Here is a 16,585-nt window from a genome sequence, read left to right as displayed (position 1 = left end):
AGGATGAACCGTGACCATGGACTGATTTGATCTAATTTTCCGTATGTTATTATTATTTATTTTATTTTATTTTATTTATTTTTTATTATTTATATATATATATATTTTTTTTTTCTCTCTCTCTCTTATTATTGTTATTATTATTGTTATTATTTCTCTCTTTTATGTTAATAAAATGTTAAAATCAATAAAAAGACAATTTAAAAAAATAAATAAAATACTTCCCTTGATATGAGCGGTACTAGACTTGGCTACTTTTCCTAAGTTTGCCTCCTGAACACACACATTTTTTTTTTTGACTCAATTCTACAATGTTAAGTGGGTGAAAAAAAAAACTCCTTAATCTTGTATTTGGGTCAAAAATGGGCACCCATAGAAATGAATGGGAAAAACTGTAATTTAGAGCATTCGAAAATAAGCCAAAATAAGACACCAGGTGACCGCAAAGTCACTACATCTTTAGGTTTTAGCTCTGAGAACTTATTGGAATGATATTTTAATGTAGTTAAAAAAATAAACAAAAAAAAAGCATAATTTCCATAGAAAATATGGTACTTTTTGAAGTAAATAAATTCAAAATTACCCCCAAAATACAAAAAAATACCATAAATGGATAGACAAAACTTTATCGAAGACAGTGATATAACATTTATAATAAATAAAAATTAGGATCACACCTGAGTCCTCTGTGCCCACAATTACAGGACTAAGGGCTATAAAGTGAATATGGTTTGAGGGCTAAAAATAAAAACACTTAAACAAATAATTATACAAATAAATAAATAATATTTAAAAAATCTAGTAAAAACTACATTGTTCAATACAGTATCGGTAACTTATCACATCAGGGATATTTTTACAGTCCACATTATTTAACATTAAATGATAAAAAGTGAGTTCATATCAATTAAAAACATTTACTTTTCTCTATTCTACATGTCAGTTTTTCCAAAACAAGATTAAATGACATTTGATCCATTAGGAGATTATCCCATGTTAAACGAAATCTATAAACAACTACATTTACAGGGTAAATGCAATAAGCACAATTTCGCTTCCAAGGACAAACTACTGTATCAAAAACCTTTTCTTACAATGAAACGTCGTTTCCTCATTACATTTAATACAGCTGTCAGGAATATCAGGATTAACTGGGGTTATATAAATCCTAAGAGGCCACTTACAGCATATCTGTAGTAGTTTGCACCTAGAATTAATGGACGGAGATCATTTCAAGGGTTAAACAAGTCAGATGTGAGGAATGTTTGAACTCGCAACTGTTTGATCAATGAAGAGCCACTTCAAAGTCCAGCTGGGGATCGAATCCACAAACGGACGTCCACATACAGAGCTTCCAGAGGGAAAGAGCAGGTAAGCAGCTCAAATTACCATAAAATACTACGATTTCATAAGACACTGGTGTGATATTACAGAGATCAAGCTAAGAAAGTAACCAAAAGCAAAAGCTTTAAAGGAGTAGTTCACTTTTAAAACTTTTGCTGATAATTTACTCACCCCCATGTCATCCAAGATGTCCATGTGTTTCTTTCTTCAGTCGAAAAGAAATTAAGGTTTTTGATGAAAACATTCCAGGATTTTTTTCTCCATATAATGGACTTCAATGGGGACCAAACGGTTCAAGGTCCAAATGAGAGTTTCAGTGCAAACTGTTCAAAGGGCTTTAAACGACACCAGACGATGAATAAGGGTCTTATCTAGGACCCTTCGCGTCATGACTTGTTCATTTTGATGTCATAAACGCGCATCACAGAACAGAGCAAGGCGAGCATTTGAGCTTATAAAACTTAAACTTTTTTATTTATTTTTGAAATGACCACTCGTTTCGCTAGATAAGACCCTTATTCATCGTCTGGTGTCGTTTAAAGCCTTTTGAAGCTGCACTGAAACTCTCATTTGGACCTTGAACCGTTTGGACCCCATTGAAGTCCATTATATGGAGAAAAATCCTGGAATGTTTTCATCAAAAAACCTTCATTTCTTTTCGACTGAAGAAATAAGACGTGGACATCTTGGATGACATGGGGGTGAGTAAATTATCAGGAAACGTTTTTTTAAAAGCGAACTACACCTTTAAGAACAATTGAAAATCACCATTGATAGTGTCTCTAAGGGTTACGGCCCTGGATTTTGCAACATGCGTATGAGCATTGAGTGTTAGATTTCCGAGTGTAATATCTGCAAGTGAAGCCGTCAGTCGTTCAATATTCCCCATGTGTGCTTGTTTTATTTATTTTTTCATAGGATGTGGATCTTTCAAGTTATAGTTGCAGCCTCTCTCTTGAGTAGCCCAGCTCTGGCTGGGGTCAAAGACCTCAGTACACACTTTGGTGGAGTTGAGAAGGAAAAGGTGGATGCCCGTGGACTTTCTCCAGACATTGAGTCCATCCCGTTGGACTTCCATCGGGAAAACACGGTCACGAACGACCTCCCTCTGGAGGGACTGGAAGAGGAAGACTACTTGGACTTCGATAAGATCTTTGCGGAAGGTGAGGATGACTACAGCGAAGGCGATCACATCGACGAGATCTCCACGCCTGCTCCTGACCTTGACCTCTTCTTGGAGCCAAGTGACCCCAAAATACGGAGAGCGCGTCTGTTGCGGCTCTTCCACGGGCAAACGCGCCTCCAGCGAATCAACGTCGTCAACGGTCGCTTCGGGTTTCGGCTTTACCGGAAACTGCGCAATCGACTCAACCAGACGGACAACATTCTTCTCGCTCCCGTCGGGATCTCCATCGCGATGGGAATGATGTCTCTGGGAGCCGGACCAACCACCCAGGAACAACTCTACCAAACTCTCGGATTCGCTGAATTCGTCAACGCCAGCGCACATTACGATAACTCCACCGTGCACAAGCTTTTCCGCAAACTCACACACAGGCTCTTCAGACGAAACTTCGGCTACACCTTACGCTCCGTCAACGACCTGTACGTGAAACGCAGCGTAAACGTACAGGAGGCTTTCCGTGCCGACGCGAAGACGTACTACTACGCCGAACCCCAGTCTGTGGATTTCGCCGACCCGGCGTTCCTTGTGAAGGCCAACCAACGCATTCAGAAAATCACCAAAGGTCTGATCAAGGAACCGCTGAAGAGCGTCGACCCCAACATGGCAGTGATGCTCCTGAACTACCTCTACTTCAAAGGTGAACCAATTCAAGACCTAAAATCTGAAACTCTTTAGACTAATGGTTCACCCCATTCATTTGTATAGTCGGGAATCAATCCTGAAGCAAATTATCATGCACTACATGAAATGTTTTGTGTACTACCATTAGGGTTGGGTATCGAGAATCGAGTATCGATTGGAATCGGGACTAACTTTTCGTTTTTCCCGGAATCGTTCAAGTTAAAATTTCGATTCCTAGTTTCGATATTCACAGTCCGCCGAGCGGAAGAAGAAACCGCTGAACAACACCAACGAAGAAGCGTCTACCGGAAGTGTTGGCATAACCGCGCGAGTCGAACATGAGTACCTTACGTCGGCGATCCAAAGTGTGGCTTCACTTTTCTAAAAATAACGAAATGTCGGCAAAATGACAAAAGGAGTATTTCCTTCAGAAAGGCCGTTGGTTAGCAAGGTTAGCTAAACTTTTTTGACCCTGCCTCTTAAAAGAATCGGAATCGAGAATCGTTAGGAACCGGAATCGAAACAAGGAATCGGAATCAGAATCAGAATCGTTCAAATTCAAACGATACCCAACCCTAACTACCATTGAATGCAACATTTCTTTTATCCAGACTGCATTGACCAGCATCTTCCCTAGTTTAATCAGCAAGACTACTAGGCTAGTCAAACAAGCAGTGTCTATCTTGTGAACAGTGGGGGCTTTTCACAGACATCAGACGATGTCTACAGTGAAACATCGCGATGGACGATGATATCGGGAGGGGGGAATTTTCGTAATATTCTCATTTTCCACTACATATTTTCCTCTATATCTTTTCAGCAATTTCGAATTCGGCACGCTCTACAGCAGCTGAGCACAGAGCGAGTCTATGGAGCGAATGTACAGTGATATATAACGGCCAGATTCAAACGGCGTGCTTGCGCTATGGCTGGCGCTGGGCCAAAGACGGACGCGCGCAACCCTCGTCATCGCTATTAGCGATGGGCAACGATTAATCGCGATTAATCGTTAGCAAAATAAAAGTTTGTGTTTACATAATATTTGTGTGTGTATAATTAATTTGTATATATAAATACCCACACATGCATGTATTTATTTAAGAAAAATGTGTTATTAATATGTCAAATATTTATATTTATATATAATATTAATTATGTATAAATATATATAAAGTATATACATGCAAATATTTCTTAAATATATACATGCATGTTTGTGTATTTATATATTCAAATTAATTATACACACTACATATACATATATTATGTAAACACAAACTTTTATTTTGCTAATGATTAATCACGATTAATCGTTGCCCATCCCTAATCGCTATATCACAACTGTTTTAGTGTTTCTAACCACATTACATTTATTTTAGGTTTCAGACATTTAAAAACCAGTATACATATAATATATAATAGCAAAAAAATACATTTTTAGTTTGTAAAATACACAATGGTGTCTATGAAAGCGGAAATAAACAACCCATTCAAATATTTGACGACGGTTTTCATTCATATCAGAGAGACACCGTTTAAATGATTATAAAGTCAACTCTATTTCTCTGGGCCACTTACTTTCATGTATTTCGGGAGAAACTGATGAATTCCCGCACTGTAATATACATCCAACAGACAAATGTCTGATCTGCGGCCCAAACACGGCGCCCATCTCACGTTACAGATTAAGATTTTTTCTTTTCTTTTTTTGTGACAAAACAAACTCACACACACAAATTTGAGAATCAGAATATAAGATAGTTTATCATGAAATGGTAAACAAGTTAAGCAAATATTTTGAAATAAAAGCGCTAAATGTGCAACAGAGCGCTATTTTGGTGGTGGTGAATCACGTGCCAAGCATAACGCGTCACCATGGAAACGTGGGGGGGGGGGCAAGATGTGTAGCCGATGCAATCTAAACATCGTGATGGCTGACATCGGCCCAACCCTAGGCGTACCCACTTTTTGGTGTGTTCGCACTGCAGGAACTGGGAACGAATTTAATTCTAGGAAAGTATTTTACCTCAGAGTAGGGTTCAACCCAGCACAATAGGAACCACCAGTGGTTAAAAAGCGCTCGGCATTTTTTAAAATCAGTGTAAACGCAGAGTTTACGTCATGAACAAACTCCACGATCGACATAATGATATGATACGCAGTTTACGCGTGCATATGATACGCACTTTATGGCGTGTAATAGGCCCTTTTACGGCCCACGTGATCAAATAGTTGCGCGCGCGTTTTGGCAACGGAAGTGGTGTTTCCCACTGTCTGTAACGTGTTAGCAACTCCGAAAGTTTATTAAAACGGTTTCCCAGCTTCGTCTGGTTGTTGCGTTTACGGTTGCACTAATCAATATTCCACCAAGGGGCTTAAGTTTTATATTTCCGACAGAATCACGGCCGTTTCAGGAGAACCGGCGGCGCCTGTGGCTGCAGGCGATTAAACGTGTTGATTGGAGCGAGGACATCCGCTCGCGTAGCTTGACACGCTGCTGATTCTCGCCATACTTCCGCTGCCAATATGCGCGCACATACGTTGCACGTCATCATTGTGTACAAACCGTAAAAGGGTCCATCCCCCACCCCCTCCCCCTAAACCTACCCAAGGGTTTTTCCAGTTCGTAGCCTATGAACAACATTTTTAGCATATAAATTAGGTCTGTTGGAACGAATTCCGAAATTAGAAAATAATTCGAATGTTAAAAAAAATCAGTTACAGTTACTGAGTTTGAATATTGCTTTATGTATATTTTATAAATTTCCTTTTATATGCAACCTTGCCTTTTCGCTGCCTTGGCTTAAACGCATGTGAAAATTAAATGCCTGTTTCGTCTGATGAACAATTACATTTTTGAACCGTAATACAAGTTATCCACGGTGAATCATCATAACAACTGTCAAAAATGGTAGCCTAAAAATGGTAGATGTACGTTTCAGAATTTTTTCGTGGTTTTTTCGCGGAGAAACCATCGGAGGCACTTCAACCGTATTCAGCACGAATAAAATGTGTATTAGATGTCCCCCTAGTGGACCGAACGTGTAACAACAACCACATGCTAAAGTGGCATTGGCGATCCATAAGCATGTGTAATGTCGTAAATATAAATAATAGAATACATTTTTGCATTTAATCTTCAAATATTATTTGAATATTAAATAAAATAAGGATGGGAATTCGAATAGTATTGTAGAGGAAGATTGACTGCCCTAGTATAAATGGCACGAGAAAGACATTCGTGGTATAGATTATGTTGGACATTAAGGCCCGTCCGAAGTACTTCAAAAATCAAAAAAGCGTCAAATCCGCGTCTACCGCATCCAATTATACGCGTGAAGACTTTGATTCAACCCGATCTCACGGGAATTCGTACGAATTTTACGAGGTGGCTAATTCGTAACAATTTGTACGACCTCACTCGTACGAATTAGTACGATTTAGCTAAATCGTACATATTTTTCGAATTAGCCAATTCGTATGAATTCGTACAAATGACCTACCCCTGACCCCGCCCCTAAACATTAACCGTCACGTGGGTTTAGACAAATCGTACAAATTTGTACGAGTGAGGTCGTATGAATTAGTACGAATTAGCCACTTTTGAATCACTCGTACGAATTCGTACGAATTGGTTGTGAGTTAGGGTAGCTTTGATTCCATTCGCGCGTATCAAACAAAAGTTTAGACTGCCTGCACATTCACCGTCCTCGCGGCTGCTGCAACTTGAGGGGGCTTGCTGAAGTACGACTCAACTTCCACGGACAGTTTTTAATGATTTACATCAACATTTTGCTTTAGTATAATTTTCGGGACAATTAAGGCCGGTTTCGGGATTCGGGACAACAGCCTTACTTTAAACAGACAACACCCCTACTTTAAACAGATTAGAAGTCAAAAGGAATAATATTACACGCAGCTCACAATTAAACACCAATGTCATGTGTTCACTGCCCCAACAAACGCAGGTACGTGGGAGCAGAAGTTCCCGAAGGAACTGACACACTACCGGCAATTCCGCGTCAATGAGAAAAAGCAGGTGCGTGTTCCCATGATGCAGAACAAGGGGAGTTACCTGGCGGCGGCCGACCACGAGCTCAACTGCGACATACTTCAGCTTCCCTACACCGGGAACATCAGCATGCTCATCGCCGTCCCTCAGAAACTCTCGGGAATGAGGTCCCTGGAGCAGGAGATCTCCCCAACCCTGATCAACAAGTGGCTTAACAACATGACCAATCGGTAAAGCACCATAAACACTAGACTGACACTTTAATGTCATCGACTCAATCACTTCAAAAGTAGGATCCGAACTATTGTTGGTCCTGGAATAAAACTTAAGTTAACCCCTTAACTGTCACTTGCCCGGGCAACCTAAATTTACTTCACTATATTACTATTAAATCGTAATCTAGTCATGACAAACTATATATCGTTGGAAAGGTCTAAGACTCCTAAATAGATATTCTAGTGCTATTTTTTTCTTACAAATTATGAATGAACAGTAATATACGAATTTATGACAAGAGTGCGCCTCAAAAAAAAAAACACGACGTCATTACAGGAGTTTCTGACCTTTGTCACAAAAAGTCGACTCACACTCTTTTAATAATTGAAACTTTGGTTTTTAGTGCTAAAAGTTCATAATAAAACATAATTAGTATTTGTCAATAAAAAAAGAAAAAATATATTTTAAAAAGTAAGGTAAGAAGTCCTCTAAAAAGTATAATATATTATATATATATATATAAATATCATTTTGTTATTATCATTATATCACATATTTTAGTAGTTATCATAAATTAGGTATCATTTGAAAGCTTACAAACTCAGAATTCATCCTGTGAAAACCGTTTTGAAATTGGACGTTGCGTTATCATAGAAATGGTAGTTTTTTATTAGGCCCCTCCCCTTTTGGGCATCATCTTTCATAATTTATTAACAAAACCTTTTCTAATCTTTACAAAACACATATTTTCAGAAAGGTCTGAGTCTCAAGGTTCCATATTTAGTGGCAGAAGTGATATTTGGATAGAAATGTATTAATTTGTTATGGCAGAATGCATACAATTAAATTCAATGGAATTCAATGGCACCCGGTGGCTTCTTTTGGTACAGCGCCTAAACAAAAACTTCAATTTTTGTGATATCAACTTTAAATTTGGAACACAACTTGGTTTGATATAAAGCTTTCATTTTATAGTAAAAATATTTATTTCATATAAAAAAATATATTTGATTTACGGTAAATTATAACTTTTTTATACTTTAATTTTTTGAAGTGCTTTCACTTCAGTAATAATCTGCTGATTGTTTTCTTTAAAACAAGACCAAACTTAAGTCTATATTCCAAAGCATTCTTGAATTACAACCATTTAAGTTTGTATAGTGCATTTTAATGTCAATTATCAAAAAGGGGGGGGGGGGGGGCAGAAAAAGGGTTAAGTTTAGGTTTAATCATTCTTAACCAATTATTTTCCTTTGATTTCAATAATATTCAGTAATATCACTGACTGACACTACAGAATGAGAACAAAACTTGAACTGAATTGAGCTGGATGATGAAACCACTGCTGCTTTATAACCGATTAAATATATAGCTGCTATGTAAAAAGAGCTAGACATTATGTTTAGACTATTAGTAGTATGTTATGTTATGTTCAGACAGAGTTTGATTATGATGATTTGGAAAAAAAAAAAAATCCAGGAACACGTCCTAATTGGCTAAATCATTCTTCAGTTGTATTCTAACACTCAAACTTCTCTTTCTGTGCTGGTCTCGGGCAGGACTCGTGAGGTGGTCTTCCCGCGGTTTAAGCTGGAGCAGAACTATGACCTCATTGAGCACTTGAAGGAAATGGGCCTGACGGACCTGTTCACTGAAAAGGGCGACTTTTCCTCCATGACCTCCGAGAAAGTCATCATCAACTGGGTAACTGAATGAATGACACGTGCAAAACGAATGCAAGTGAAACTCAAAAAATTTGAATAATGTGCAATTTATTTTAGTAATTCAACTTAAAACATGAAACTAATATATTATATAGACTCATTACTTGCAAAGTGAGATATTTCAAGCATTTATTTGTTATTTTGATGATTATGACTTAGATGCATAATAAAAAAATTGAATAGTGTGAAAAGGTTTTCATATCTGTAAGCCGTAATCATAACTTGAAATATCTCACTTTGCATGTAATGAGTCTATATAATATATTAGCTTCACCTTTTAAGTGAATTAACTTTTGCACGATTTTCTCATTTTTTGAGTTTCACCTGTATCTTATAATCAAATATGCATCACATGATGTAAGAAACAGGCATTTTCCACTTTAGTCTAATCTCTTATAAATATATCCTCTTTGACCTTTCATTCCTGTAATCTCTTCTCTCTCTCTCAGTTTAAGCATCAGGGCAGCATTACAGTGAATGAAGAAGGTACAGAGGCGGCAGCGTTGACACACGTCGGATTCATGCCTTTATCAACACAGACACGGTTTGTGGTGGACCGGCCCTTCCTCTTCCTCATCTACGAGCATCGCACGGGCTGCGTCGTGTTCATGGGACGGGTGGTAGACCCTTCACAGAGTTAATCAGACACAATGCAGCCGATGCATCACCCTATAGCAATGAAACTAAAAAGTTAGTCAAAACAATAATAGTAGCCAGATATAAAGCAGATAGGAATGGAATGGATGGTTGTGTTTGTTTATCAAGTAAATTGAGTTTTGTAAAGTAATGCAGTCGTGGTCAGAATTACTGTAAATATGAAGTGAGACGACTGTGAAAATAAATCTGCATTGTTTATCCTTTTGATCTTTCATTCAAAAAATTAGGAAAAATCTAACCATTTATTGAAGTAAAAAATTTTTAAAATTAAATAAAAATCCCATTATGAAACATGTTTTTCTCTAATGCACATTGGCCACAATGATAGGCACCCATTATGATTCTTAACCCTTGTGCATCCTTATGGACATTTTTGTCCTTTTCAGTTTTGTTTTTTTGATATCTTTGTCTGTGTTAAAGCTAACTGCAAAAAACTTGACACAGGTGTGTATTTTTATTGGAATTTTACTATTTCACCGCCATTTTCTTAAAAAAAATATTTTTTGCATTAGGTACAAAAAATACTCCCTCTCAGCACCATTTGGACAAAAATGTCCCCATTGAAACCCATTAAAACTGCCATTTTTAATCCCCGGTTCAGTTAACTAATCTTTTTTTAAGAGGCTTTCATTCTGATGGCAAGGCTTCAAAATTTTATTTTTTACTATTTTTTATCAGATGGTGTAATTTTTTTTAAGTTTGGCCTATAAAACAAATATCGCTTTATTCCTGTTTTCTGCTTCAGCATATTATAGAGCCAACTGGATAAATTATGCAACAAAATTTGTGTGGGTGTGTTGGTATGGATGTCAGAGTGTGTTATAAAAAAATATGTGTGTGTGCGCATGTGTGTGTTTGTAATACTGAGAGAGAAAAACTGCAAATTCAAATCCAATCACTGTGAGCTCCAGTGGGGTTTTGCTGGCACCCAGTGGGGAAAATATCTTACTACGCCCAAACAAACTGTTACCGAAAGCTCATTTTTTGAGATATCATCCTCAAATTTGGAACACAACCTATTTAGATTTTATGGCTTTGATTTTTTTGCAGTTTTGATTTCAACCTGATTTATAAAATATATATTTTATATAAAATATTTTTTATAAATAATTTTCATAAACTTATACCTATATAACTTTTTTTTTGGATTTACTTATTATTATTTTTTTACTTCAGCAATAATCTGCAAAGGGTCTTCTTTAAAATGATACCAAACTTAAGTCTGTGCTTTAAAGAGTCACATTTTTATGACAGTTTTTTGACATGGACATTTTTGTCCTCTTTTTACCTATGTGTAACTTTTTTTAATTGATGCACAAAGGTTAAATATATTCCCATTTATATTTAAAAAAAAAAAATTTAATTTTTAATTTTTAAAATGTAAAAAAAAAAAAAATGAGCACACAATGTTTACTATAGGAACATTAAATTATCCAGCCATGTCTTCCTGTTCCACAAGAGTATAAATATGAGAAAACACAAAAGGCCAAATTCCCTCAATCCTCCATCACAATGACTAAAATCAAAGAAAAAAAATGACCCCTTTAATGTTGTGGGCCTATTTTTTTGCTGGAAGTCCTAGACTTCTTTTTCAGATTCATGTTTTCTAGCTTATGAATTCTAGCAAATACCAACAGATATAAAAATCAAAACCTGACAGTCTCTGCTAGAAATCTTACAATTGGCTGTATTTGGATTTTCCATCAGGAACATTAAAACAACACACAAATGGGTCACTGAGCACAAAATGACGGCCCCAGTTCCCTAACCTGAACCATAGAAAACTGAAGAGGAATGATCTCTGATCTCGAAAAGAAGTTACAAAAAACAATATTGAATGAAATAAAATTGTGGCCAAAGCGTATTAGAGAAAATCAATCCCCCATTTTCAATTATGTAGCAATGCAATTTATTTTCACATGCTTTTGCTCATATTCATCAAGAGTGCCAATAATTCTGACTGAGACTAAGTTCATCTGTGTATTTTTGAAGCAGAACATGTTGAAAATAAAATGTTTATTGAAGTAATCTGTTCAAAGGGAGCATCAAAACAACGCTGGAGTACACCGACAGCACTGCAGAACATTTTGCAAGCCGAGTAAATATTTGTCAGGAAAGTTAAAGTCCAACCACAAACGCTCAAGACCCAATTACGATTTTTGGACATGAAGACCCGATAGAGATCTTGCTTTTAACACAAACAGAGCGAGATCTAATCGAATTTTATGTGGACAAAATCTTTGATTAGTTATTTTTATGCTTTCGGCAAATTTATTCTCTGATCTTCAAACGCATGCCTGTCCTCAGAGTGCTCATAAATCATTTATTAGTGAATAGGAAAACATTTCTCATTTACATATTATATAATAAGTGAAACAGGCCCATAATATGCTGCTACTTATATTTTCATCTTAAAACTCAAAACATTAAAATTATAATATTTAAAGGTCGTTTTCTTTGGCATTTAAATATTACAATAATATGATCATTTGTAGTGTTAATTATATTATTTGAGTGAGTGAGTGAGTAAGTGTACGAGTCAGTGTGTGACAGTGGTGGAGGAAGTGCTGAATCTCATTACTGAAGTAAAAGTACAAATAACCAGATAAATATGTACTTTAGTAAAAGTAGAAGTAACACAATGACAACCATACTTAAGTAAAAAGTACCTGATTTTAAATGTACTTTAAATGTACTTGCATAATTTATTTTTCTTAATGTCTATTTTCTAATGATTAATAAAACATTTAATTCTAACTCATTCAACCTAATACTTCATTTTTAGAAAAAAAAAATGTCACCATTTCTGAAACAAGCTTGCGATTAGGCAATATGCACATCATGCTTATCCTTACTATATGTTAATAACTACGTTTGGCAGTAATCGCGATTAATTTATGGTGTAATTCTGAACCTCTTGGCTTGCCATAATCCTAACCAAACATATATTAGACACGGTGCGTTTCCTATGCACGTAAACACTAATTTTCGCGTATAAATTGCACGATAAACGCACTGCGTGCGAGACGCATTTAGTGTGACCAGGTTGCTATGGCGACCAAACGTCACTGGCGAGACAAACGTGCAACGGACGGACGGTCAGATTACGTTTTGGCAGGGGAAAAACTGATCAGAAAATGTAACGAAAATGTAACAGAAGTTGTAGAAAGTATAATAATTGCTGCAAAATGTAACGAAGTAAAAGTAAAAAGTATGCACTATTTATTCTACTTAAGTAAAGTAAAGATACGTGAAAAATGTACTCAAGTAAAGTAACAAAGTATTTGTACTTCGTTACATTCCACCACTGGTGTGTGAGTGTATGAGTGTGTGTGTCTTACCACAGCGATTACAGGGATGAGGACACCTAGATTACCAGCACTGCTGGATGCCTAGGGAAGAAATAAAGAAAACTAAAATGAACAGCATCGACACACACTGAAGCATCAGAGGATCCTCATTTAACTCTTTACTAGGGATGCACGATATATCGGCCAGCATATCGGTCTCGGCCGATATATGTTCATTTTTAACGTTATCGTTATCGTCCTGGTAAGAAAATATGGCCGATGTATTAAAGCCGATAAATGATGTATTATTCCCTTCAGCTGAGACACTTGTTGAGCACTGTTCATGTTTTTGAATATCTTGAAATATGATTGAAATCTCTTCAAAAAATGAAAATACGGTTCGGTACAACATGTGCAGCTCAAATCAACATCATTATAATCGTGCGCTTGGGACATGGATTTAATTATGAGAGGTTTCAAAATTAGATACAAATTTGGATTTAAGTTTATCGGCCGATATATCGGTTATCGGCTTTCAAATATAAAGAATTATTGGTTATCGGTATCGGCCAAAATTTTCATATCGGTGCACCCCTACTCTTTACCCGCCGCTGATCTGCATTCACTGTGATGTAGCTAACACACATTGTCTTAAAGAGTACAAACTCTCCGGATCAAAACACTAAAATCATGTAAAATAACAAGATCATCAACATTAAACTGCATATAAATCAAAACTGCCTGATGTACTGAATGAAGTGTCGGCTCTCGATCGACTCCATCTGTGTTTTGATCATCGCTCTGAAACGGATCCAGACAAAAACGTGATTTTCTAAGCTTTATGTTGCTTTTTACACCTGGTTAATTGAGTTTTCACTGGCCGGATCACCATCTGGTTTGATGAAACAGTTCCAGCTACACCAGGTCTGTCCGATCAGAGAACGCATGAAGGCGCAAACAGGCATTTTAGTCAAACGTACCCACATTCAAGGGTCGATTAAAAAACAAATATGCATGAAGCTACAATAAAAAAAAAATGTTTTTTTTAAACCTGAGACTCTGTTCTTATATATAATGTATATATTCATACAACAATATATTCTGGGTGACATTAATAAAATGCTCACAACTTTTTTAAAAGCGCTGGCGGGGAAAGAGTTAATAAGGCTACATTTTCTGCTCATCCGGCACTTTGACACAACACAGCATTGTTTCATTGGTTAACTGTAATTATTTTGTCTTTTTTCTGAATTTAATAGAGAACTCTGTACAAACACACTGCGCCGTCTGAGTCAGGTGACTGTAAAAACTGTTTCCATCCCAGTTTAGAAAAATATTCCTTTTCCGAATTGCCTGAAAAAAACTTTTTCGTGAGTTTTTGCGAAATTGACGTGTTTCCATTCAATTTGCAATTTCAATTTGTGTAATTTGAACACTGACTTTGAGGGCCGGGCCCTTGTCACTGGCGCGCTCGCTGGCTCTCTTGCCCTCGAGGCCGAGCTGAACGAACAGCTCCAGCAGATTCACCAGCAGCTCGTCCTCCAGCGGCTCCCCCTGCAGGTTAGCCGCGATATTGGCCAGAGCGTTGATCACCGCCAGAGAGCAGTGCCTGCACACACACACACTTCACATCAAACCCCCCGCAGACACACACTGGAAACAGATTAATAAAATCACATCATGGAGAAAAAGTAACTTTCTCTGAACTAAAAATATATTAAAATTAAATAAATAAAAAAGATGGTTCCGAAATCATCTCTATTGTTAGCTCATTAACACGAGCCCACCACAATGAACATATCACAGATTAATTATTGAGAATCTATAATATAAATATTGATTGACAAGAGTAAATTATGGCGATTCATGAGGGTCATTTTACATAATTCTATAATTAAAATAGTTTAATTTTTTATAGCACATTTCTAGAGCAGAAGAGTGATTCATATTTACATACATTCACAAGATACAGATATTTAAAAAAAAACACAATTGCAAAAATAACACTCACACACTCACTCTCTCTCTTTCACGCACACACACACCTGTATCCGTGGTCCCTGTAGTCTCTGGTGGCAGAATACACCACGTTACTGGCTTTGACGCTGATCTGCTGGAACAGGTTCCACACCTCCTGATAGATGTATTGCTGTAGTAAAAACACAAAACACACCGCCGGTTAGAGAAACACACATTATACACACTCTATTATGATCAAGATCAGGGTTTGAAATTAAAAATCATCCGTGGCAAGTAACACGGCCGGGTTATGATTCATAAATGATGTCCTCCCACATATTTTGGGATGAGCTTTCATAGGAGAAGTCAGAAAATATATATATTAGGGCTGTCAAATGATTAATCACATTCAAAATAAAAGTTTTGTTTACATAATATATGTGGGTGCACTGTGCATAATTATTTTATATATATATATATATAAATACACACGCATGCTTGTATATATTTAAGAAATATTTTCATGTTTATAGATTTATATATAATTTATATTATATAAAAATATAAATATTTTATATATAAATAATATTTTTTTCTGAAATATACATGTATGTGTTTTATATATATATATATATATATATATATATATATATAAATAATTATACACAGTGTACCCACATATATTATGTAAACACAAACTTTTATTTTGGATGTGATTAATTATTTGACAGCCCTAATATATTTGTGTTATCTCAGCACATGTTTGGCAGTTCTTATTGATGTAAGCTGATAAATAATCTTGATCAATGGCCTACGATCAATCAGTTCCAAAAAGAAATACAAAGCCTGTGCCAACGGAAAGAAAACAAGTTGATAAAAACATTGAATCAATATTTGATGATAATACCTCATAATGAAAGATTTACAAGCAATTAAAGAGGAACAGTAAATCGTGAGGGATTTACAACACAATCTAAAAGGAATTGATTTGATAATCTCATTTATTTCTGATCCTTTTGTTGTTGTTTTTTTATTAACAAGACATATAGAAAAAGAATTAGACAAATGACAACACACACACACATTCTTAGAGGGGAGAAAAGCCGAATATAGTGTACACAGGTACGTAATAATTTTAATGAATATATATATATATATATATTATTTATTTATATATATATATATATATATAAAACATCATTATATATATATATATATATATATAAAAAACATCCTTTTTGATTATTATTATTATTTATTTATTCTATTTTCCCCCTTCCTTTCCTTAGTGAAAAAAAATTATAGTGATTAATAGATATTCTAGGCAATCTGAAACAATCATAATAATATTTGTAGTAAAAGTAGAAATAATAATACTTTTGTTTGGGATAGTACAAGTTCTAAATGGCCGTGAATGAGTGAAAAAGTCTCATCATGTTTGTAACAGTTTTCATCGCGACTCCTCGTCTTCATCTGTTGTTTAATTCATCGGTTGGACAGTTTCTATCCAGTTCAGTGGATTACAGTAATCAAGAAACGATTGAAGCCACTGAAAATAAATGCAGCGTTGCTGTTG

General features: G+C 36.0%; 2 protein-coding genes across 4 annotated transcripts in view; one reads left to right on the top strand and one right to left on the bottom strand.

Moving 5' to 3' along the window:
* The window catches only part of pi4kab (phosphatidylinositol 4-kinase, catalytic, alpha b), a 57,716-nt gene that overhangs the window by 26,584 nt on the left and 14,547 nt on the right, over positions 1-16,585 (bottom strand). For all 3 annotated transcript variants that reach the window (XM_089119904.1, XM_089119905.1, XM_089119906.1), the window contains exons 17-19: positions 15,096-15,199; positions 14,491-14,659; positions 13,102-13,152 (exon numbers count right to left, since the gene is read on the bottom strand). In XM_089119904.1, the coding sequence (XP_088976030.1) occupies positions 13,102-13,152; positions 14,491-14,659; positions 15,096-15,199 (324 nt within the window). The remainder of the gene's footprint in view (positions 1-13,101; positions 13,153-14,490; positions 14,660-15,095; positions 15,200-16,585) is intronic.
* On the top strand, positions 1,254-11,788 carry serpind1 (serpin peptidase inhibitor, clade D (heparin cofactor), member 1). Its single transcript, XM_039686807.2, has 5 exons — positions 1,254-1,371; positions 2,263-3,167; positions 7,120-7,393; positions 8,939-9,083; positions 9,553-11,788. The coding sequence occupies exons 1-5, from the start codon at positions 1,289-1,291 to the stop codon at positions 9,742-9,744; spliced, it is 1,599 nt and encodes a 532-aa protein (XP_039542741.2). The 5' UTR covers positions 1,254-1,288; the 3' UTR covers positions 9,745-11,788.

Source organism: Pimephales promelas, chromosome 14 (assembly GCF_988280905.1).
Source record: "Pimephales promelas chromosome 14, fPimPro1.hap1.1, whole genome shotgun sequence".
Lineage (NCBI taxonomy): Eukaryota > Metazoa > Chordata > Actinopteri > Cypriniformes > Leuciscidae > Pimephales > Pimephales promelas.
The sequence above is the reverse complement of the archived record's forward strand: the minus strand, read 5'-3'. Positions and strand labels throughout refer to the sequence as shown.